The sequence below is a fragment of the Pleurodeles waltl genome, chromosome 7, assembly GCF_031143425.1.
Source record: "Pleurodeles waltl isolate 20211129_DDA chromosome 7, aPleWal1.hap1.20221129, whole genome shotgun sequence".
NCBI classification, from domain to species: Eukaryota; Metazoa; Chordata; class Amphibia; order Caudata; family Salamandridae; genus Pleurodeles; species Pleurodeles waltl.
In genome coordinates, this window is record NC_090446.1 from 16,671,828 (window position 1) to 16,694,182 (window position 22,355).

The 22,355-nt window shown below is 45.1% G+C and overlaps 1 protein-coding gene across 4 annotated transcripts in view; it reads left to right on the top strand.

Moving 5' to 3' along the window:
* The window catches only part of LOC138303562 (kell blood group glycoprotein-like), a 265,259-nt gene that overhangs the window by 222,660 nt on the left and 20,244 nt on the right, over positions 1 to 22,355 (top strand). For all 4 annotated transcript variants that reach the window (XM_069242815.1, XM_069242817.1, XM_069242818.1 and 1 more), the window contains 5 exons: positions 106 to 183; positions 2,135 to 2,235; positions 9,244 to 9,354; positions 16,985 to 17,052; positions 21,407 to 21,570. In XM_069242815.1, coding sequence (XP_069098916.1) covers positions 106 to 183; positions 2,135 to 2,235; positions 9,244 to 9,354; positions 16,985 to 17,052; positions 21,407 to 21,570 — 522 coding nt within the window. The remainder of the gene's footprint in view (positions 1 to 105; positions 184 to 2,134; positions 2,236 to 9,243; positions 9,355 to 16,984; positions 17,053 to 21,406; positions 21,571 to 22,355) is intronic.

The window sequence follows — 22,355 nt, forward strand, 5'->3', positions numbered from 1 at the left end:
ATGGCCAATGCCAGACCTATTGGCTTTGCCAGCACTGTTTAAAGCTGTAGTATGCATTGCCTCTCTTTTCTTAAAATAATTGTTGTCACACCTTTCCTTCCCAAGCTCCAGTCTATTGTTGTGAAGATTGGCTATCCTTTGTGGATCATGGATGATGAGTTACTGGAGCGTGAGTATCGCCAGGTGAGTGTAAATGAGGGGCAGTGGACCCCCGAACCTTGGCCGCAGGCACCAGGACACTCCCTGCCACGCATACACAAGTACCACTTGTCACTGGCTCAGTTAGCTGATGAAACACTGCACCTGGATAGGGCATGCACAGTCTGAGAAAGGGTGCCCAGGGAGAAGGACGGTGCATCTCCCAGTGGCATCGACAAGGCTTCAGGGATTGACAAGGCTTCAGAGATTACTGTTGTACACTTAGGGGCATATTTACAAATAACTGGTGTAGCGCTGCACCAAAATTGCCAGCGATGCGCTGCGTCAATTATGAAACGCAGGGATGCGCCGTATTTACAAAAATACTGTGCACCCCTATGTTTCCCCTGCACTGGTGCTAAATTGGCTGCAGAGTGTCAATGCAGTCACCCTTGTGCCATAGTGCAAGAATGGCTGCCTTGAGGGGGAGATGGTTTTTGTGCAGGAAAGGACACCTGCCTGCACAAAAACAGGGCGAGCAAAAAACAAGGAGAAATAAAGGCATTTCTTCTCATTGGACCACAGTACCGTCACCCCTGTGGTGGTGTCAGATTTTGGCACTGCCACAGATTTACGATTTCTTGTAAATCTGGCACAGCATCAAAATGCAGTGGATGACGCTGTGGCGCACAGCAACACCCATTACACGCACCTTCTACGCAAAGTGCTGCAGGTGAAGGGGCCGTATTTACAAGGCGGCATTAAGCCACAAAAAGTGGCGTACCGCTGCCTTGTAAATACGGCGCAGTGGACAGCACCACCCGCGCGTCACAAAAAGTGATGCTCCAGTGGCCCCAGGGGCTCGGTAATATACCCCTTAGTATGATTTGGTGGACTGTCAGTCTTTAAACGTTGTTCGCTCCCTTCGTGCATTTTGCAGCATGCAGTTGGTTACAGAGTACAGTGCTTTCTAATTACACTTACATCTTCCCAGCAGATCACTGAATGAGCAGTGTTACTGGGAACGAGACATACACCGTAACAAACAGCTCTGAAGCTGGTACCCACAGAGCCATGGCTTCCTCCGGCTGGGCTGTGTGACACTGGACACAGGGAGTAACAGGCACTTGTCTCTGGGCTCAGCTCCAGCGCTGGAGGCTTCTGGCACACATGTGGGCACTGTAGGCCTCTGGGGAATGTTGATCCTTGCATGTCCAGACTCTCCTAGCCCTGAATGCATTAAAGACAAAGAGGTGATTATTATGCAATCTCTTTTCTTACTCTTTCAACAGACTACATGTACCATAATGCATTTCGAGGTAAAGCAGGAAATTAGAAAACACAACCAATAATAAAATAGGTATAGAAAAGGCCCAATAACAGCTAGTTCAGCCTCTTTGTTTCTTCAAAAGTTAAGTGGTTTAAGTCTTTTGTTTGCTGGTTCTTTGCTTGTATATGTAATGTTTTAGTTTACATATTTAACTGTGTGCTGTGTACTGAATGTGTTACAGTCCATGGCATGCTGGAAGGGATCCCCTGTGCTGTCCCTCCCTTTTTAGTCATCTTTAGGGATTTAGTCCAGATGCACAAAGAACTAACAAGTCTGGTAGTTACAGCACCGATGTCGACTCAGCCTTAGAATCCGATTATCCTGGAGTTTTCTAGCAACCACTGTGTAAGAGGAGAGACTTCCTAATAAGAGCCTCTGTCTTGTAATGCACCCGATGCCTGAGTTTGTTGCCCCCGCCCCCTCAATGCGCCTCAGCCTGGGGTCCTCCCCTGGTGCCCCCCTTGCCCCCGCCCCCCTCACTGCGCCTCAGCCTGGGGTCCTCCCCCGGCGCCCCCCTTGCCCCTGCCCCCTCACTGCGCCTCAGCCTGGGGTCCTCCCCCGGCGCCCCCCTTGCCCCCGCCCCCCTCACTGCGCCTCAGTCCGGGGCCCTCCCTCTGCGCCACCCTTGCCTCCTCACCTCACTCTGAGTTTTCTCCTTGTCCTCAGCTGCATCTTGGCGAGGACTCCTTCTTCCAGAACGTGGTGCAGCTGAAGGCCCCCAGGGAGAGTGCTCTCTTCGGAACCCTTGATCCTCATGGACACGACAAGTATGTATTTAGTGGGCAATCTTGCCACTGACGTTCAGAGGGTGGCAGAACATTCTCATTTGCGGAAGAATAAATAGTTCCATTTCTCAACATCTAAAATGACATTATCTTATGCTGTTCACATCTGGGTTGTTAAATTAGTCCTTGCCATGCTATGTTATGGTTTTGTATGGTATGGTATGGTATGCTGCGCTGTGTTATGTTACGTTATGTTATATTATGTTATGCTGCGCTATGTTATGTTATGTTATATTATATTATGCTGTGCTATGTTATGTTATGCTATGCTATGCTATGTTATGTTATGTTATGCTGTGCTATGCTGTGCTATGTTATGTTATGCTGTGCTATGTTATGTTATGTTATGCTATGCTATGTTATGTTATGCTATGTTATGTTATGCTGTGCTATGTTATGTTATGTTATATTACTCTGTGCTATGTTATGTTATATTATGCTGTGTTATTAAATGCTGTGCTATGTTATGTTATGCTATGTTATGTTATGTTATGCTGACTAGACAATTCTAAATTGTTCTGTTGAGTCAGCTGCTCTGTGCTATATTCCAAAGCCCGGTATTATCTCCTGTTAGCAGTGCACATTAAACGTCTCCAACTGCTGTGGCTTCTTAGAGCTTGTTGCAGGTTGCTACGCTGTCCTGGGTTGTCATCATGCAGGTTGCCCCACTGTCTTGTGCTGTGTGAGTTGTACATCAATGCGTGCTTCTGCAAAATGTGGGTTGTGAATCAATGCCTGCTTCTGCTGAATACGGGTTGTACATCAAAGTGTGCTTCTGCTGAAGGCGGGTTGCACATCAAAGTGTGCTTCTGCTGAAGGCGGGTTGTACATCAAAGTGTGCTTCTGCTGAAGGCGGGTTGCACATCAAAGTGTGCTTCTGCTGAAGGCGGGTTGTACATCAATGCATGCTTCTGCTGAATGCAGGTTGTACATCAAAGCGTGCTTCTGCTGAATGCGGGTTGTACATCAAAGTGTGCTTCTGCTGAAGGCGGGTTGCACATCAAAGTGTGCTTCTGCTGAATGCGGGTTGTACATCAATGCATGCTTCTGCTGAATACGGGTTGTACATCAAAGTGTGCTTCTGCTGAAGGCGGGTTGCACATCAAAGTGTGCTTCTGCTGAAGGCGGGTTGTACATCAATGCATGCTTCTGCTGAATACGGGTTGTACATCAAAGTGTGCTTCTGCTGAAGGCGGGTTGTACATCAAAGTGTGCTTCTGCTGAATGTGGGTTGTACATCAATGCGTGCTTCTGCTGAATGCGGGTTGTACATCAATGCGTGCTTCTGCTGAATACGGGTTGTACATCAAAGTGTGCTTCTGCTGAAGGCGGGTTGCACATCAAAGTGTGCTTCTGCTGAATGTGGGTTGTACATCAATGCATGCTTCTGCTGAATGCGGGTTGTACATCAAAGTGTGCTTCTGCTGAATGCGGGTTGTACATCAAAGTGTGCTTCTGCTGAAGGCGGGTTGTACATCAAAGTGTGCTTCTGCTGAAGGCGGGTTGTACATCAAAGTGTGCTTCTGCTGAATGTGTTGAATTATTCCATGCTCCTGGGCTCTGTGAACTCTACATTAATGCATGCCCTTGGGATGAATGCAATGTACATTAATACCTGTCTCCGGGCTGTGTGGATTCTACATTTATGTCTGTGTTGGAAAGAGGGTTCCTTGGATCTTCAGAAATGAGTAGCAGACTCGGGTAATTCCAACAGGAACTTCATTAATGTAAGCTCGAGGCAGAACATCCCAGCAATCCTGTCCAGCACAGCTTCCAGTTACAAATTATGTCATAACATTGTCATCAGAATTCCATGACTCAGATCCTGGTGGAATGCAACGAAGTCACATTCCATTGACCTTCAAGCAACTCTGTTTACCATAGACTGCCTCTGGGCTGTGTGGGTTGTACATTAATGTCTGCCTCTGGGATGTGTGGATTGTGCATTAATGTCTGCCTCTGGGATGTGTGGATTGTGCATTAATGTCTTCCTATGGGACCTGTGGATTGTACATTAATGTCTGCCTCTGAACTGTGCGGATTATATCCCTCGGGGACGTGTGAATTGTACATTAATGTCTGCCTCTGGGATGAGTGGATTGTTCATCAATGTCTGCCCCTCGAGCATGTGAATTGTACATTAATGTCTGCCTCTGTGCAGTGTGGATTGAACATTAATGTGTACCTCTCAGCCTTGTGGATTGTACATTAATGTCTGCCTCTGAACTGTGCGGATTATATTCCTCAGGGACGTGTGGATTGTACATTAATGTCTGCCTCCGGGCTGTGTGGATTGTACATTGAAGTCTGTCTCGTGGCTATGTGGATTGTACATTAATGTCTGCCTCTGGGATCTGTGGATTGTACATTAATGTCTGCCTCTGGGATGTGTGGATTGTACATCAATGTCTGCCTCTGGGCTGTGTGGATTGTACATTAATGTCTGCCTCTGGGCTGTGTGGATTGTACATTAATGTCTGCCTCTTGGACGTGTGAATTGCAAATTAATATCTGACTCTGGGCCATGTGGATTGTACATTAAATCTGCCTCTGAGACGTGTGTATTATACATTAATGTCTGCCTCTGAACTGTGTGGATTATACATTAATGTCTGCCTCTTGGATGTGTGGATTGTACATTAATGTCTGCCTCTGAACTGTGTGAATTATAAACTAATGTCTGCCTCTTGGATGTGTGGATTGTACATTAATGTCTGCCTCTGAGACGTGTGTATTATACATTAATGTCTGCCTCTGAACTGTGTGAATTCTACATTAATGTCTGCCTCTTGGATGTGTGGATTGTAAATTAATGTCTGCCTCTGGGACGTGTGGATTGTACATTAATGTCTGCCTATGGGACCTGTGGAGTGTACATTAATGTCTGCCACTGGGATGTGCGGATTGTACATTAATGTCTACCTCTCAGCCTTGTGGATTGTACATTAATGCCTGCCTCTGAACTGTGCGGATTATATTCCTCGGGGACGTGTGGATTGTACATTAATGTCTGCCTCTGGGCTGCGTGGATTGTACCTTAATGTCTGCCTCTGAGATGTGTGGATTGTACATTAATGTCTACCTCTTGGACGTGTGGATTGTACATTAATGTCTACCTCTTGGACATGTGGATTGTACATTAATGTCTGCCTCTGGGCCGAGTGGATTGTACATTAACGTCTGCCTCTTGGACGTGTGAATTGTAAATTAATATCTGCCTCTGGGCCATGTGGATTGTACATTAATGTCTGCCTCTCAGACGTGTGTATTATACATTAATGTCTGCCTCTGAATTGTGTGGATTGTAAATGAATGTCTGCCTCTTGGATGTGTGGATTGTACATTAATGTCTGCCTCTGCGACGTGTGGATTGTACATTAATGTCAGGCTCTGGGAATTTGTGGATTGCCCATTAATGTCTGCCTCTGGGATGTGTGGATTGTACATTAATAGCACAAAAGGATGATGGACGGAGTGCTGAACAATGCAAACACTCACCCCCATTCACAGATCTGGGTTTAATCTATCATTCCTTTGCTCACCATGCCACCCCAGTTTGGACTCAGCCATATGCAAATCAGTCTTAACCCTGTTCCTCATGGGAACAGTCCAGCCCGAACTGCTAGACCAGGTCCTCCCTGGACCAGAAACAAGCATCCTGGGACTAGTTTCAGGGTTTCACCCTTCATCAGCCAGGCTAGCTTGAATCCAGTGGCACAGTGAGCAAGGGACCCACATTTGGGCATACCCTTCCCACTTAGGACAACTTTAGCAACACAAAAGGATGATGGACAAAGTGCTGAACAATGCAAACACTCACCCCCAGTCACGGATCTGGGTTTAATCCATTGTTCTTTTGCTCACCATGCCACCCCAGTTTGGACCCAGCCATATGCAAATCAGTCTTGACCCTGTTCCTCATGGGAACAGTCCAGCCCGAACTACCAGGCCAGGTCCTCCCTGGACCAAAAACAATCATCCTGGGACTGGTTTCAGGGTTTCACCTTTCATCAGCCAGGTTAGTTTGAATCCAGTGGCACAGTAAGCACGGGACCCACGTCTGGGCATACCCTTCCCACTTAGGGCAACTTTAGCAACACAAAAGGATGATGGATGGAGTGCTGAACAATGCAAACACTCACCCCAAGTCCCAGATCTGGGTTTAATCCATCGTTCCCAGTTTGGACCCAGCAATATGCAAATCAGTCTTGACCCTGTTCCTCGTGGGAACAGTCCAGTGCGAACCGCCAGGCCAGGTCCTCCCTGGAAAGAAAACAAGCATCCTAGGACCTGTTTTCTGTCCTTCATCCTTTTGGGTCCCTTGCTCACTGTGCCACTGGATTCAAGCTAGCCTGGCTGATGAAGGGTGAAACCCTGAAACTGGTTCCAGGATGCTTGTTTCTGGTCCAGTGAGGACCTGGCTTGGCAGTTTGGGCTGGACTGTTCCATAAGAAACAGGGTCAAGACTGATTTGCAAATGGCTGGGTCCAAACTGGGGTGGCATGGTGAGCAAAAGAACGATGGATTAAACCCAGATCTGTGACTGGGGGTGTGTGTTTGCATTGTTCAGCACTCCGTCCATCATCCTTTTGTGTTGCTAAGATTGTACACTAATGTCTGCCTCTGGGAAGTGTGGATTGTACATGAATGTCTGCCTCTGGAAAGTGTGGATTGTACAGTAATATCTGCCTCTGGGGTGTGTGGATTGTACATTAATGTCTGCCTCTGGGATGTGTGGATTGTACATTAATGTCTGCCTCTCGACCATGTGAATTGTACATTAATGTCTGCCTCTGGGATGTGTGGATTGTACGTTGATGTCTGCCTCCGTGCCTTGTGGATTGTACTTTAACGTCTGCCTTTGGGCCTTGTGGATTGTACTTTAATGTCTGCCTCTGGGCCTTGTGGATTGTACATTAATGTCTGCCTCTGGGATGTGTGGATTGTACGTTGATGTCTGCCTCTGGGCCGTTTGGATCGTACATTAATGTCTGCCTCTCAGCCGTGTGGATTGCACATTAATGTCTACCTTGACTGAATTGTCATTAAAATGCCATTTCATGTTTAATTCAGGGACTTCTAAGCTGTGTTCCCTCTAATAATTTTTGTAGTACAGCAGTGGCTTGTTTTTGTGTACACATTTTTTGTTTGTGTGTGAAACTGAGGAATACTAGCAAAGATGATGCTATATTCTTGTGAGACTAGAAGGGACACTTCCCCAAACATTTAAAAGGTAAAGGTTTTTTTAAATTAATTCTAATACATATACAGAAAGGTAGTAGTGGTACATAAATCACCCTCCCGTTGAACAAACATGCATGTAGGTAATGAAAGAGCACAGCTGATTAGGGTAGTGTTTGACAGGTATCACACACCCTACTACCAAGGCACGAACAACAATGGTCCTATAGGTCCAATGTATGCTAGAGTATACAAAGATACCCAAGATACCGAAGCCCTCAAATAGTATTCCAAAAGTAATTGTATGTCAATAGAGTAAGGATTTGTAGATGATAAGTCAAATCAAGGAGGTTTTACTGAAATGTGGAATATTCCACGCTCCAAATTGCATATATTTGAGAACAACAGCCAACAAATATTTTGTCACCATCCATTACTTTTTCAAGGCTAGAAGTTTCAAATTTCAAAAGGTTGTTTCACTGTAAAGCTTCCATGTCTGAAATTATGAAGAAAACTTGTAAAACTCATCAAGGAAAATAACCTGTGGCTGAGCCTGTGTAATTGGTGTTTCCAAGAGTTATTGGATAGTCTAGGTAAGTTGAACGATGGGCAAGCTAAGGACCGTCTTCCAAGTACACATGCTCCCAGATAACAAAAGGTAAGTCAATAATGAGACCCTGTCTCTCCAAGCAGTCAAAGCTGTGCAGCTTCCAAAGTTTAGCTGGTACTGCCATTAGTAGATTTATATACTTCTAGCCTTGAAAATTCACAGAAGGTAACACATTTCAACTGTTGTGGTGATGTTATATGCAATCTAGAGCACAGAATCTTTCACGTTCCAATAAAACTCACTTGATTGGACTTATCATCTACAAGTCCTTACTTTATGGACTTACAATTGCTTTTGGAATAATATTTGAGTGCTTGGGTATCTTTGCATACCTCAACATCTTTTACAAAGATGGTCCATTTAATTTGAGAATGTAAGTAGGGAAATGTCCTTCTAGAAGTGCATGTCTGAGATGCAGATTATTTTATGACAGTTATTTTCAGCCTCTCACTTTTATTTTCAGCTCTGCATTTGTCTATCTCTCCAGTTAAATCAGGTTAAACAGACCACTGTTTTCTCGGAAAACCCTGGGCTTTTGCACTTGGAACATCTTTCAAATACAAGCATGTACATATAACAGCTTGTTTTTTGGGATTATTTTATTATAAAAATTGTAGTACCCAGACAAACGTGTTTCTTATTTCCCCACTGCTAAGTGTTTTAACCATGGGGACTGTTGTTTCAGTTTCAAAAACAGTTAGCTACTTGGTTTTCTTCAAGGAAATGTAGTGGAAGGGTGTGGGGGTGTGTGGGGGAGGGCAGAGGGAGGAATTACATCCTGAATAGTCCTCATTCAGGAGGAAAGATATCAGGCTTCACTCTGCCTTGATTAACAGCTCATGGAGAGCTCTTCTCCCACCAGCAGGAGATTCCTTGGTTTTGCGTTCATTAAGGCGAAACGTGACACTGTGTGCGTGTGCCCATGCGAGCCACTTAGAGGGAACATAGCTTGGGGGCATCCCAAGAGTCATGATGAGTGTTGAATGTCCTAGCTTGGGCCTTGCTGCCTCCGAGGCTTCTGGCAGATTTTTGCTGAAGATCCACTCAGTCCAACAACATTCATGGTTCCCCTGTTTGACTGATGGTGTGGGCAGAATCATATTTATCTATATTGCAATTGGAGCTCCCTGCGAGAATGCCTCAAGTTTGGCTCTCACTTTGACATTTCCTTGTCTTCCTTACTCATTGCTGCACACCAGCTGGGAGGTGGATCCGTCATCCGTCCATTCCTACTACTCCATCAGTCAGAACGCTGTGGTCTTCCCCGCTGGCATGTTCCGAAGCCCGTTCTTCCAAGTGGACTTTCCAAGGTATGGCAGCGCTGTCTTATTGTGTACTGTTGAGCAATGTCCCACTTGGGATGTCTCCCTGCACGACCAATGATATATGTGTACATCCATCAGCGTAAGTACTGCATACTACGTGCAACAGATTCACAAGAAGCATGCCAAAGGATGGATGGCAAGCTTAAAATGGACTGTCTGTAAAGTAAACCCATTCTAGGATGGCCACCGATGTGCATGAATGCATTGTGATGCATGCACACGTGAGCTTCGTGACGCATGCTTGTCCATGCATCATGGCGCATGGCATTCACTTTTAATTTACAGTTCAAGCACGGTGGATGGCTCTTTTAGAATGGCAAATTACAATAGGAAGAAATGAGTGCATGCAAACTTCTGAAAAGAAACAGAGCATTCCTGCAGCATTTAGCAGCTGCCAGCCCCTCAAATAAATAAATAAGGAAATAAAAAATAAATATGCTAGTGGGAAGGGGATTAGGGCAACAAGCAGCTGGGGGAAGGCTGCATATGGGTGGATTGGGGGGCGGTTTAAAGAGGAAAAGGTGGGAGAGCAAGAAACACATGCTGAACCTCCAAACATAGGAGTCCCTGAGTATGTTGTGGAAGGACATAAATCATCCAATGAGAACAATTACTACCGAAATGCTCCTCGGTGGGACAAACACAAAAGCAGGGAGGAAAGACATCAAATCAAGAGAGGATAGCTCAGTCAGACAACAAAGCCATCAAATAATGAGCAAGGGCGGACCCAGAGCCCACTCTATCCATACGTCATGTCATTTGAGCAGTGCGTCATTTGTAAAAAAAAAAGAAGTGCCCCACACCTTGTCAGGCGTCTACTTCAGCTTGCACCACCCTCTGCTCCCTCTAGTGCTGTTCAGACTTTCAAGATACACTCAAAAGGACTAGCACATGCCTTGCAACAATTCTTAGGGACACATTTACGAGACCCTAGTTCCACCGAAGCGTCACTTTTCATGACGCTCTGTTGACGCTATGCCTTGCACCGAATTTATAAGGTGGTGTCAAGCCACTTTTTGTGGCTTAACGCCACCTTTTAAACACGGGCCCTTCAACCCAGCACTTTGCATGGAGGGGGCATGCAATGGGTGTTGCTGTGGGCATTCCACAGAAACACCCATTGCATTTTGCCGATGCCTCAGATTTATGAGTTTTCATAAACCTGAGGCAGCGCCAGAATCTAATGCCCACCCAGGGTTGGCGTTAGCATGGCACAACGAGGAGAAATGCTTTAATTCCTATTTGTTTTTTGGTCTTTCTATTTGTGTTGCATTCTGCAGGACACATAGAAAGAGCAAATTACCACTTAAGATTGTTTTTGTGCAGGATGGTGTTCCTTCCTGCACAAAAACAATCTCCCCCTCAACACAGCCATCCTTGCACTATGGTGCAAGGGTTGCTGCGTTGGCGCACGGCAGGAAATGTATTGCCGTTGCAGGGGGAAACACAAAGGTGCTGCATATTCTAGTAAATACGACGCATCCCTGTGTTTTGAAAATGACGATGCATGATGCTGCCAAATGTGGTGCAGTGCTACCCTCTGCCATTTTCTAGTAAATCAGGCCCCTATAGTTCTAAGTGACATGTATTAGTCATTTAGTGTTTATTTAAATAGTAAACAACAGCTGTTGTGTTTTTGCACAAAAATAAGACAAACAGTGCCACCATGTGGCAGGCTATCATAAGAGCCCATGTTCAGAAAAAAGTGCTGGTGCGGCTCAAATTAAGTACTGCAGTTGAGTAACTTACTCCATTATGGGGAGCCCCCGTAGCCCTGCATCCTGCTTCTCTTCACCTTCGGTGGCCAGTGACCTGCAGAGTACTGCAGGGTGGGGATAGTAATGAGGTGGTCATATCTGCATTGCAGTGTTTGATGGCTATAGTTGTGCGGCAGCGACACGGTTATTGACTCTGAAGCATGAAATCATCTTCACTGTAAAAAGACCCGTGCTACACTGCAGCACTGGAAAAGTCATGGTCAAGGTAGAAAAACCCAAAGCCAAGCTTTTGACCCCATTCATCACAAAACCATTAAATCCTAAGTTTTAAATCTCACTCTTCGAGCCACCGGTGCTTAGTAGAAATACATGGTTAGAATTACTGTCGCTAACTTCTATCATTCAAAGAGACATTTTGAGGTTTAAGTTCCCATAATGTTAGACTTTTCAGAAATTAAAATATCTGACTCCCTTATCGTGAAGGGTTAAAGCTCCTTGGTGCTTATGAAAAGGAATATATATATATTTTTTACCTAGTCTAAAGCTAAAATAACATTTTTAATATAATTCTTCCTGATGACTTTTACCATCTCTTTGTACTATAAATGACAGATGTTAATATTAGCCTCTTTGGTGACATTGACTGGGTTGTACTGGCCTCGCGGCAATGAGGCAATGCCCGGTGGGCCGGTCTGATAGGTCAGTGTGTGTGGGCCAGTTTTGTGGCTGTTTTGGCTTGTTTTAGGGTCTCCATGGCTGGTTTTTATTGTTGATTTCCATGATATGAAGACATACATAGCCTGCAACAACCACCAATGCACACAGTCTTCCTTACCTTGCAAAGCACTTGCACAGGGGCCATGATTTTAGCAATATAATTCACCATTGAGGGCCAAGTTTTCTGTCCCAATAGGACCCTGTTAATTGGTATTCTAGAACCTGTTTGCTAGAGAGAGGGTCTGCCCTTGAGAGCAGTGTACTTCAAATCCTAAACCCAATTGTACCACAGCATTGGCTACAACTAGGTGGTATTGCATGCTGCTTGAGTGCACTAAGCAGCAATTCATATGAAACGTCCTCCTGCAACTGGTCGTTTCCATCTGTGGTGCACACCCACCATTCTGTGTGTAGGGAATGAGAACAGAGGTTGCACCACTGAGAGCACAGTGTTCAGCAACACCATGTGGTTCTGAAGGTTAACTTCCAATATCTTCTACTGTCAACAAAGAATAATGAATCTTAGAAGATTAAACAGTGCACCACAATCAAAACATCTGAAAATAAATCCACCTTGACTGTGGTGAATGACAATAAGTCAACTTTTGTTCATGTAGACAGCATGGGCTGTGCTTTCACTGTGCCACTAATGAAGACTACACAAACAATCACTGCTATGTTTATACAGTAGGCCTCAAAAGAAGGTTTCCAGTTCAAAGAAATACTAAAGTGTCATAACCAACTTAAGGCCAGATGCTGCTTGGAAGTGACCCTGCTTGGACAGGGAGGGGAGCCACACCGAGGCAGGAGCGGAGAGGGGGTGTAAGCAAAATACAGGTGACAGAACAATAAAATATACGCCGTCCCTTGGCGTGTTCAAAGATAAAGAAAAACATAGGGCCAGATTTACAAGGCCCTTGCGCCTCCTGGCGCCACATTAGGATTGTTTTTACGCTAATGTGGCTGAATGAGGCAAAAATCGCCGCGCCATATTTACAAAGTGGCGCAATGCATACATTGCATCACTTTGCAACCCCTGCGCCACATTATGCCTGTGCCAGGCAAAATGCATGCAAGGGGGGCATTCCATCGTTAGGAGGCCCTCAAACATGAGTGCAATGAAATACAAGATTTCATTGCACCATTTGTGGCGTCATGTTTAATGCCTGCTCAAAGCAGGCATTAAAAGGACACACCCATTGAAATCAATGAACCCCCTTGCACATTGCTCCACTAGAGTCAACATTTTTTTAAAGGAGAATAGGCTTGTATTATGCCAGGGTTTGAATTTGAAGCAAAGGTCCCATTATTCCATTTTGCTCATGATACCATACTCTCAATATGAAAGGATTCTCTGGATCTGATGCCTCTGTAAGGACCATTATTCTGCAAAGGCTTTGTTCACCAATGTTTTATCAGGGAAGGGCTCCTAATGGCAATGTTTCCATCATGCCATACTTTAACAGAGTTGTGCATATACCATGGTTCCAATTACTCGGTGGTGCCCTTGTTACCTTGCTTTCTGGGAAGCATCTTGTGAATTGCTCTGGCAGAAGGGACACCTTTTCTTATTCAGTGGTTGGCACAGAATGCCACTGCTGTAAACCATCCCAGATCACACCAGCCATCGATAAGCTGGACACAGAATGACTTTTTCCCTTTGACCAAATTGTATGATTCTGGGACACTCCCTTCTCATTGTGCCACATTTTATCGTGTTTGCCCAAAGTGCATTTACTGGGCACAGTATCAAGGACTGAACAGTTTCATTTTACAAGTGAACGAACTTTACAAAGATTCTTCAAAGCCAGCATGCTGTGATTTTTACATGTGACTGACAGTTCTTTACTGAACATCAGTAATGAAACTAACATTTGGGCACCTGTTATACATGTGTTATACTGCATGATCTCTTAGAGGAGTGATATGTAAAGTTGTATTAAAAACTGTCTGAAACCTTTGGCAGTTCTTTTCAAATTACCTATTTTTATATGCTCTAGTTTAAAAACAGGCATTGATCTTGTACACACTCCTTTGGAGACATTGCTTGCAGGCAAGATGTCTTGTGTACAAACTAATGTCTGCGCTTAGGGATAGGTTCCGGAAGATGCCATGGTCATCTTAAGTGTGTGGATAATTATCAGGGGCTAGTCATGCTGTTGGCGAACTGTAGAGTTTACTGTCTGAAGAGAGGCTTACCTGGAACACTGTCAGTCAACAGGAGCACTTTAGTTTCAGAACACTTTCCTAAATGAACATACATCAGAAAGCAGGCCTTAGTTTCCATCCCTGCACATTGCACAAAGTTAGCTCTCGCATGCCTATTCCAAGGTGCGGGTGGGTTTTTATAAGTGACCACGGATCACATCTCCTTCGACGCCACTCTTCCTTGCTTTGGAATCTCTGTGTCAACAGAGATTTGTAATAATCATTACAGTCCTCGCCCTAACAGTAATGTCGAGTGCAGTACCTTGCCTCAACAGCAGAGGGCTCCCACTTGGCTTTCCCAGGGGTTCAACGCCTGGATTACTTTTCGTAAATTCTCGAACACTTATTCTTCTGCTTCGTAGGTTTTCAGTTATAGCAGGGTCGCCAAATGTATTACCCACAAGTTAGGTGGGATTTATTTTAAGGAACACATCGGCCCTCCACTTCCTTCATTCATTATTATCCATGTCAAAAATCTGAAAATTATCCATGTCAGTAAGAGTCTAGCAAGAATGTCAAGTGAAATATCGTACTAGCATGTGTTTTCTTTGTACATTAGACTCAGTCGCATTACTGATTTACCATTGCTATAGGATGTACAGAACTGGATCCTCCATTTAGGACAACAATATGAGTTTTCAAGAAAGGGACAATGACCTCCTAAGAATGTGCTGACATCTTCTCAACAGGCTCATACGGATCGTGATTCTGGTTTGGGTCTGTTGTTCGCTCATATTGTTGCCTGATCAACCAATGCCTTCTGGAACACTGCCTGAATGATCAACCCATGTCTTCTGGAGCACTGCCTGAGTGATCAACCCATGCCTTCTGGAACACTGCCTGAGTGATCAACCCATGCCTTCTGGAGCACTGCCTGAATGATCAACCCATGCCTTCTGGAACACTGCCTGAGTGATCAAACCATGCCTTCTGGAACACTGCCTGAGTGATCAACCCATGCCTTCTGGAGCACTGCCTGAATGGTCAACCCATGCCTTCTGGAACACTGCCTGAGTGATCAACCCATGCCTTCTGGAGCACTGCCTGAATGATCAACCCATGCCTTCTGGAACACTGCCTGAGTGATCAACCCATGCCTTCTGGAGCACTGCCTGAATGATCAACCCATGCCTTCTGGAACACTGCCTGAGTGATCAAACCATGCCTTCTGGAACACTGCCTGAGTGATCAACCCATGCCTTCTGGAGCACTGCCTGAATGGTCAACCCATGCCTTCTGGAACACTGCCTGAGTGATCAACCCATGCCTTCTGGGGCACTGCCTGAATGATCAACCCATGCCTTCTGGGGCACTGCCTGAATGATCAACCCATGCCTTCTGGTGAGTGATCAACCCATGCCTTCTGGAGCACTGCCTGAATGATCAACCCATGCCTTCTGGGGCACTGCCTGAATGATCAACCCATGCCTTCTGGTGAGTGATCAACCCATGCCTTCTGGAGCACTGCCTGAATGATCAACCCATGCCTTCTGGAGCACTGCCTGAGTGATCAAACCATGCCTTTTGGAACACTGCCTGAGTGATCAACCCATGCCTTCTGGAGCACTGCCTGAATGATCAACCCATGCCTTCTGGAACACTGCCTGAGTGATCAAACCATGCCTTCTGGAACACTGCCTGAGTGATCAACCCATGCCTTCTGGAGCACTGCCTGAATGGTCAACCCATGCCTTCTGGAACACTGCCTGAGTGATCAACCCATGCCTTCTGGGGCACTGCCTGAATGATCAACCCATGCCTTCTGGGGCACTGCCTGAATGATCAACCCATGCCTTCTGGTGAGTGATCAACCCATGCCTTCTGGAGCACTGCCTGAATGATCAACCCATGCCTTCTGGAGCACTGCCTGAGTGATCAAACCATGCCTTCTGGAACACTGCCTGAGTGATCAACCCATGCCTTCTGGAGCACTGCCTGAATGATCAACCCATGCCTTCTGGAGCACTGCCTGAATGATCAACCCATGCCTTCTGGAACACTGCCTGAGTGGTCAACCCATGCCTTCTGGAACACTGCCTGAGTGGTCAACCCTTACCTTCTGGAGCACCGCCTGAGTGATCAACCCATACCTTCTGGAGCACTGCCTGAATGCAGGGCTGGGCTGCATCTCAAAGGCATCAGTGGCAACAATGTTGAAGCCAGCCCAACACTGCAGGAGGCCGTGTCAATAACACACACTTTTGGGCATGATGGGATCATGGCAGCTCATGCTTGACTGGAAGCCGCTCCCTAGACTGCAGCCTAGTGGGGAAAGACCAGAGTGGTTGAGTGGAGAGTCCAGCTGTGGTTGAATGGGAAGAAGAACACAAAGGCTTTCATTATAAGTTGGTTGGAATAGGGTGAGGTATCTACCACACCCAGTAACCAGTTAATACCATTACCTCCAGGTGATGGCATTTACTGAATGTGTTAAATACCTCCTGTTCAGAGTTTACAACATAAAACTGAGGTATTAGATTCAGAATCACTTTTTAACAGTCCGAATCCCACAGCTTTCCCCTTCTATTTATAGAATTTTCCCTGATGAATTCCAGCAGGTTTGACTTGCTGGAATCTCTCAGGAGAAACAATGGAGCTGTGACAATTGTCACAGAACCCATAATTGCAATCCCTGTGCAAACTCCTGTCTGCGGAGGGATCAGAATTTCACTGTGAACCTGCAAGACAGCCAAAGTGAGATATGTTTCTACTGGATCCATTTTAACAAGCATTTCTAGATCTGCATGGCCTTGTTATTCTCCCTCTAAGTCTCCAGAATTATTTTCCGAAGACACACCAAATCCTTGAAATCAGTGTGGTCCTGCCTGGTACCCCGTGTCTTGGCAAATATGAGGAGCTCTTACCTGTGTTACATGCTTTCTCACAGCTCATCATCGCGCAGCTCATCATCGCGCAGCTCATCATCGCACAGCTCATAACTTTCCATTAAAATGTTTTCTTTTCCTTGTCAGCGCTGTCAACTTTGGAGCTATTGGAGTGTTTATGGCCCATGAATTGCTTCACGCCTTCAATGAATATGGTGAGTACATTGGACCATTCTGTAATATGCCCATTGATGCGCTTGGTCTGTTAGTCTCATTCATACATTGTATTGTTGTATTGTATGTAAAGAGGTTCTTGACACTATTTGAGTAGGATGAAAGCTTTGATGAAGATGGGAGGCTGAAGATCAACACACCAACAGTGCTCCTTTGAAGGGTACCTAGCTTCTAGATGCACCATGTGTTTCTAAGGGGCACTTTCTCTTGCTTTGTTGTAGGAAGGTGGATTATTATTTGGGGTCTGACAAGTGTCCGCCTCCACACCTCAGAGGTTAACGCCACCGCCTGCTAAATGTCACACAGTTTAAATTAAATAAACCTGTGCTCAATCCCTGATACTGTGAGCAACCCTACCCTCCTTCTCCACAGTACCTGTTTGCCCTACTGCAACAATCCTACAGGGCCCCTCTCTCTCAGATTGTGAGACAGAGAAACGCTTCTCCCGTTGTGCAGAGCCTGTGTCTCCATCCATAGGTATGGACAGGGTAATGAGCAGCCCATTCCACTGCCATTTAAAATTGGTTTTGGGGGTAACTTCCCTCCCACTGGGCTTGGTGCTAGCCTACCTATGGGGACAAAAGGTGAGTCCTTCTAAGTGTCACCAGACATTTACTAGTGGCAGGAAGGGCCTTTTTGAAGTAAATTAATATCCTGGTTCCATCCCATCAGTCTTCCTGCTGTGGAAGAAAACACCTCCCGCTCCCAGGCCATTATCTCTGCTCTGGGAGCAGTTCTCACAACCCTTTCATGCGTAATTTAGGCAAATTTGAGGCTGGGCAGTTGCTGGAGAGGTAATGCAAATTAGCCTCCAACAGCTTCATGCTGGGTAGAAGTAAACTTTTAAAAGATACATTTAAAATATATTTAATAAAAATTCGACTTTGCAATTAGATTGGATTTTTATTAAATATGAAAATAAGTCTTTGAACTGAGTCTGTAGCTGGTACAGGTAAAAAGTTATGGATTAAAATGTATAATCTATCGTTTGGCTTTTCCTAGGTGCCAGCTACAGCCTGACTAGTGATAATGTAATTTTCTGCCTAGTCACTGGGGGGAATATGCCATTTTTAATGTCACACATGTTTCCCTCTTAAATATTATGCATACTACTTTGTGGCCAACAAGGTGCGCTTACGGGTGACTTATTTAATATTTAAAATCATGTTTTTCTACTTGCCTAAAGGGTGATTTTGACAGGTCTCTGCAGATGGGCTCAAGCTTCTGTTGTCAAGCTACAAAGGGTAGGCCTGAAGCCATGTTTTCCTTGCCACTGTGCTGAATGGCACAATAGGTGCTGCAGTCCACAAGTGGCACTTAGCTTTCCATATTATAGGTGGAAATCTGCGCCATTTACTATTGCCATGTAGGAGAGGCAACAGTGCCAATCAGGTTTTCAGCCAATTCCAAGATGTTTTAGAGGCCAGAGCTCATACACTGTGCACTAGATAACAGTGTTGCAGTGTTAGCGTTCAAGATTACCAGCACAGCAGTCCAAAAAATGGGAAAAATGGGAAGGCCCTCCCTAAAAAGAGTCTCTTTGCAACATCTGCAAACGAATCTAGCCAAGCTCTACAACAGATGTTATTATTTCTGGCAAGCAGGCAGTGCACAAGTGCATCCCTCAGTGATCCAGATGGTTTGCATAGGTACTTTTTAGAACAACCTCATTTGCAATAAAATCCATTCAAGGTCTGGACATATCATACACATCCTTGTGAATGAACATCCATTGGTTAGGACGAGTTTGCATAATTAGGAGATAGATCACATCTGCTTGTATCTTAGACTGATCACTCTTCACGATAGAAGACCAGTCTTTGAGCAGTTTACACTTCTGCCCCTAGGAGGCTTCGACAGATGCCTTACGTGCAGGGGTACACGCCAGGAGACTGAACCTCCTCCACGGCCCTCCACAATCTGAGAACTATTTAGAGGAAAAGTTACAAATGGCCCTCTCCCAAAGACTATTAACAACTATGAAGGTAAATGTAGACTGAAAATCACTTTTGGCATATTTTGTCAAACAATCTCAGATATTAGTCGATTTGTAGTTTGTAAATGCTTCTGGTTAGTTTCTTTGTCACAGGCAATATTGTGGAGACACAAATATAAAGTATAATATAAATAAAGTATTTTAAGTTAGTCAGTGACTTGTTCTTAAAATCAAGCACCTTCAAGAGTGCCAGTGTCTGCTTGGAAACTTTTCCTGTCAGAAGAATGGGCTTTTGGCATGGGTAAACTGGGTCTGGACCCAGGGCGCCAACCTTCAGAGGGTCGCATAGAACAATCCGCAGTAAGGTCATGTGACCAGCAGCACCCCTCCCACGTGACTCCATTGGATAGGTTTAAAGTGCTTTTAATCATTGTTTATGGCATGCACTGTTTTAAGACATCTGTGTCCTTTTAAACCCTCCATTCACCTGCTCCCTCCCTGCTGCAAAGAGCTACTCACGCCAACGACCCCGTTCCCCACCCACCCCAACAAACAACATGGCACCTGTGTCCCAGAGCTAGGTGTGAGTGAATCAGGTGAGTTGAGGGAGAGGCCAGTTACTGCTCTGATGGAGTAAGCCAGGGACTGACCCATGAGCCCAAATGTGGCCCCTACTGCCTCACTTCATTCACCAGCAGCAGCGAGGGTGACAAAGTTACCTGAAGGGCGCTACCTGAAGAAGGACCATCTTTTCTTCTCAGAAGCAATGTCACAGGGTGATGTGAGCTCACTAGGAGAGCCATGTTACCACAAGCTCCGTCCATTTACAAACATTGGCCCTGCCAGAGGACTTGCCCCAAGTACCCCTCTGCTCCCAATAAAAGTGATAGCCCTGAAGCGGAGCCAACCTTCTCCTGCCCGAAAGAATGGGCTTCATATGCAGTAAGTTCAACAGCAGTCATCTCGACGTAAACATCAGTGTTATTGAGTCCACAATGTGGCCAACTGGCAAGACACTTGGGGGCATATTTAAAAGCCCCTACCGCTGCCTTGCGCCGCACTAGCGTCATTTTTCACACTAAGTCGGAGTCAAGGAGGCAAATCCCCACACTATATTTACAAAGTGGCACAATTAATGCATTGCGCCACTTTGTAAAACCTTGTGCCACATCATTCTTTTGCCAGGCATAATGTATGCAAAGGTGGGCGTTCCTCTGCAGGAGGCCCGAAAAAATGGTGCAGTGAAATTTAGAAGATTACGCTGCACCATTTTTTCTCTCATTTTTAATGCGTGGCCACGGCAGGCGGGAAAGTGACGCCAATGGGCCTTCCTGTGCTTGGCGCTAGTACAAGAAACGGCCACAACAGCACCAAAAATGTGGACGCTTTTGTGGTAACGACTGCCATGGTGCGCTGTATTGTAAATAAGGTGCAACCAGGGTGTCATTAGGTGCCGCAGATGGATTCAAGAAAAGTGGTGCATCAAGACCAATGCACCACTTTCTTGTAAATATACCCCTTGGTGTGGATCGGACAGCCACTCTTAGAGGTCCGGCATTTCCAACATCACACAGTATGAAGCCCACATATCTTTGAGGACAATCCACGGGAAGTGGCAGTGGCAAGGGTGTACAACGTAACTCCTGCAGGACCAATTCATGCTAGGTATCAGAGATGTTTATGTAACACAGTTTTACATGCAATGCAATCTGCAAGGAACTCATTTACTAAGAGTGGGTATCCACATTTATGATTTATTATTCTTTGATTAAAGTTACATTTTAACCAGATAATATTGTTTGGCATCTGTTTCTATATATTCACCCAAAGTCTGGAACAACATCCCCGTATCCATCAGGACCGCTCAAAAGCTTCTACAATTTAGGAAAGAGTGGAAGACACACCTCTTTAAGAACACTACATCACAATGCAGCAACAATCCAAAAAACAGGTCCCTCTCCAATCACTTGTTGACTTTATGCTTGTCTTTGGTTCTGATGAAGGCTCTGCCACCTTGAAATACCACATACTTACGTACATGCAGACATACACAATAAGTACTTTCTATGCTGTATACTGCTCATGTTCGTTGATCTGGTTCAAGCTTTAAAAAAAAAAATAGACTAATTTGACAAAAAAATGCCAACCAATTATATATCTCTTGGCTGACATTGGGAAGTTTCAGTGCTGTGTCTCTGAACCTACGTAGCTCTAAAACACAAATTGAAAATGTTCACAAAATGAAAATGAGAATTTTGGAAAAAGTTTGAAATGTTACTTTTCCCCACTAAGATATATAAGTATACGTGATGGCAAGGAAGGGGTGGGGGGACTGCACCTCTGTATCCCCTGATAACTGTCCCCTATTTGTTTGTGTTCCTTTTTCCCAATGTTCCCAGTGCCCCATCCCATTATGAGTGGAGATGAAAATGGGTTGGAAGAGAGACTGTTGTGCATGGAAAAGCAGTATAACAGCTACACCCTGCAGAACCTGACCGTTAACGGCACCGTCACACTACTGGAAAACATGGCGGACTGCGGTGGTTTGGCCATCGCTCAACAGGTAACTGTACTCGCTAAGGGCCCGATTCACCAAAGTACGTTTAGACCTGACGTCAAAGTTTATCTTTGTGAATTGGGCCCTTACATTTTGCCAGCAGAAAAGTATAGATTCTCTCACCTTTAAACATTTTGTCTGATCAATTTTGTATAGCAAATAATTTGTAATTGTAAGTTAGGTGTCTTCTCTCACTGTAGCTACACCGTGCTGGCATTCAAAGTTTTCCCACATTAAAGAACTTGACACATATGGGAACTCTTCATCCTGTTCTGTCATGCTTAAAATGAGTTCCCCTGGGGTCTATAACACAATAATAATTTTTGAAATTTCCTATTTTTCTTCTCTTTAGCACTATGATCTATGACCAGAAGTAAGTGTTGCTAGACTCAATATCTTTTGTATGCTACCTTCTATAGCACTCCCTTCTCCACCACAAACATCCATGGCAACAATCCACAGAATGAGTGAAACTTACAACTAGGCTTGCAAGTTACAATGTATGCTAGTAGAATATCAACACGTGAGGAGGGTTATAAGCCCTCATTTTAACCCTGGTGGTCTTTTGACCGCCGGGGTTAATGTGGCAGTATCACCACTACAGGCTGGCGGTGTATGCTACCACATTATGAGTGTGGCGGGTTGGCCTTTGCCAACACACCACATCTCTCCTTATACCCCCATGGTGGTATTAACCACTGGGCCGGAGATGTGCATCTCTGACCCGCTGGGCCACACAAGACCTCCAGTGGTAGAATGAGCTGGCCTACCGCCGTGGTTTCTGCAGCGGT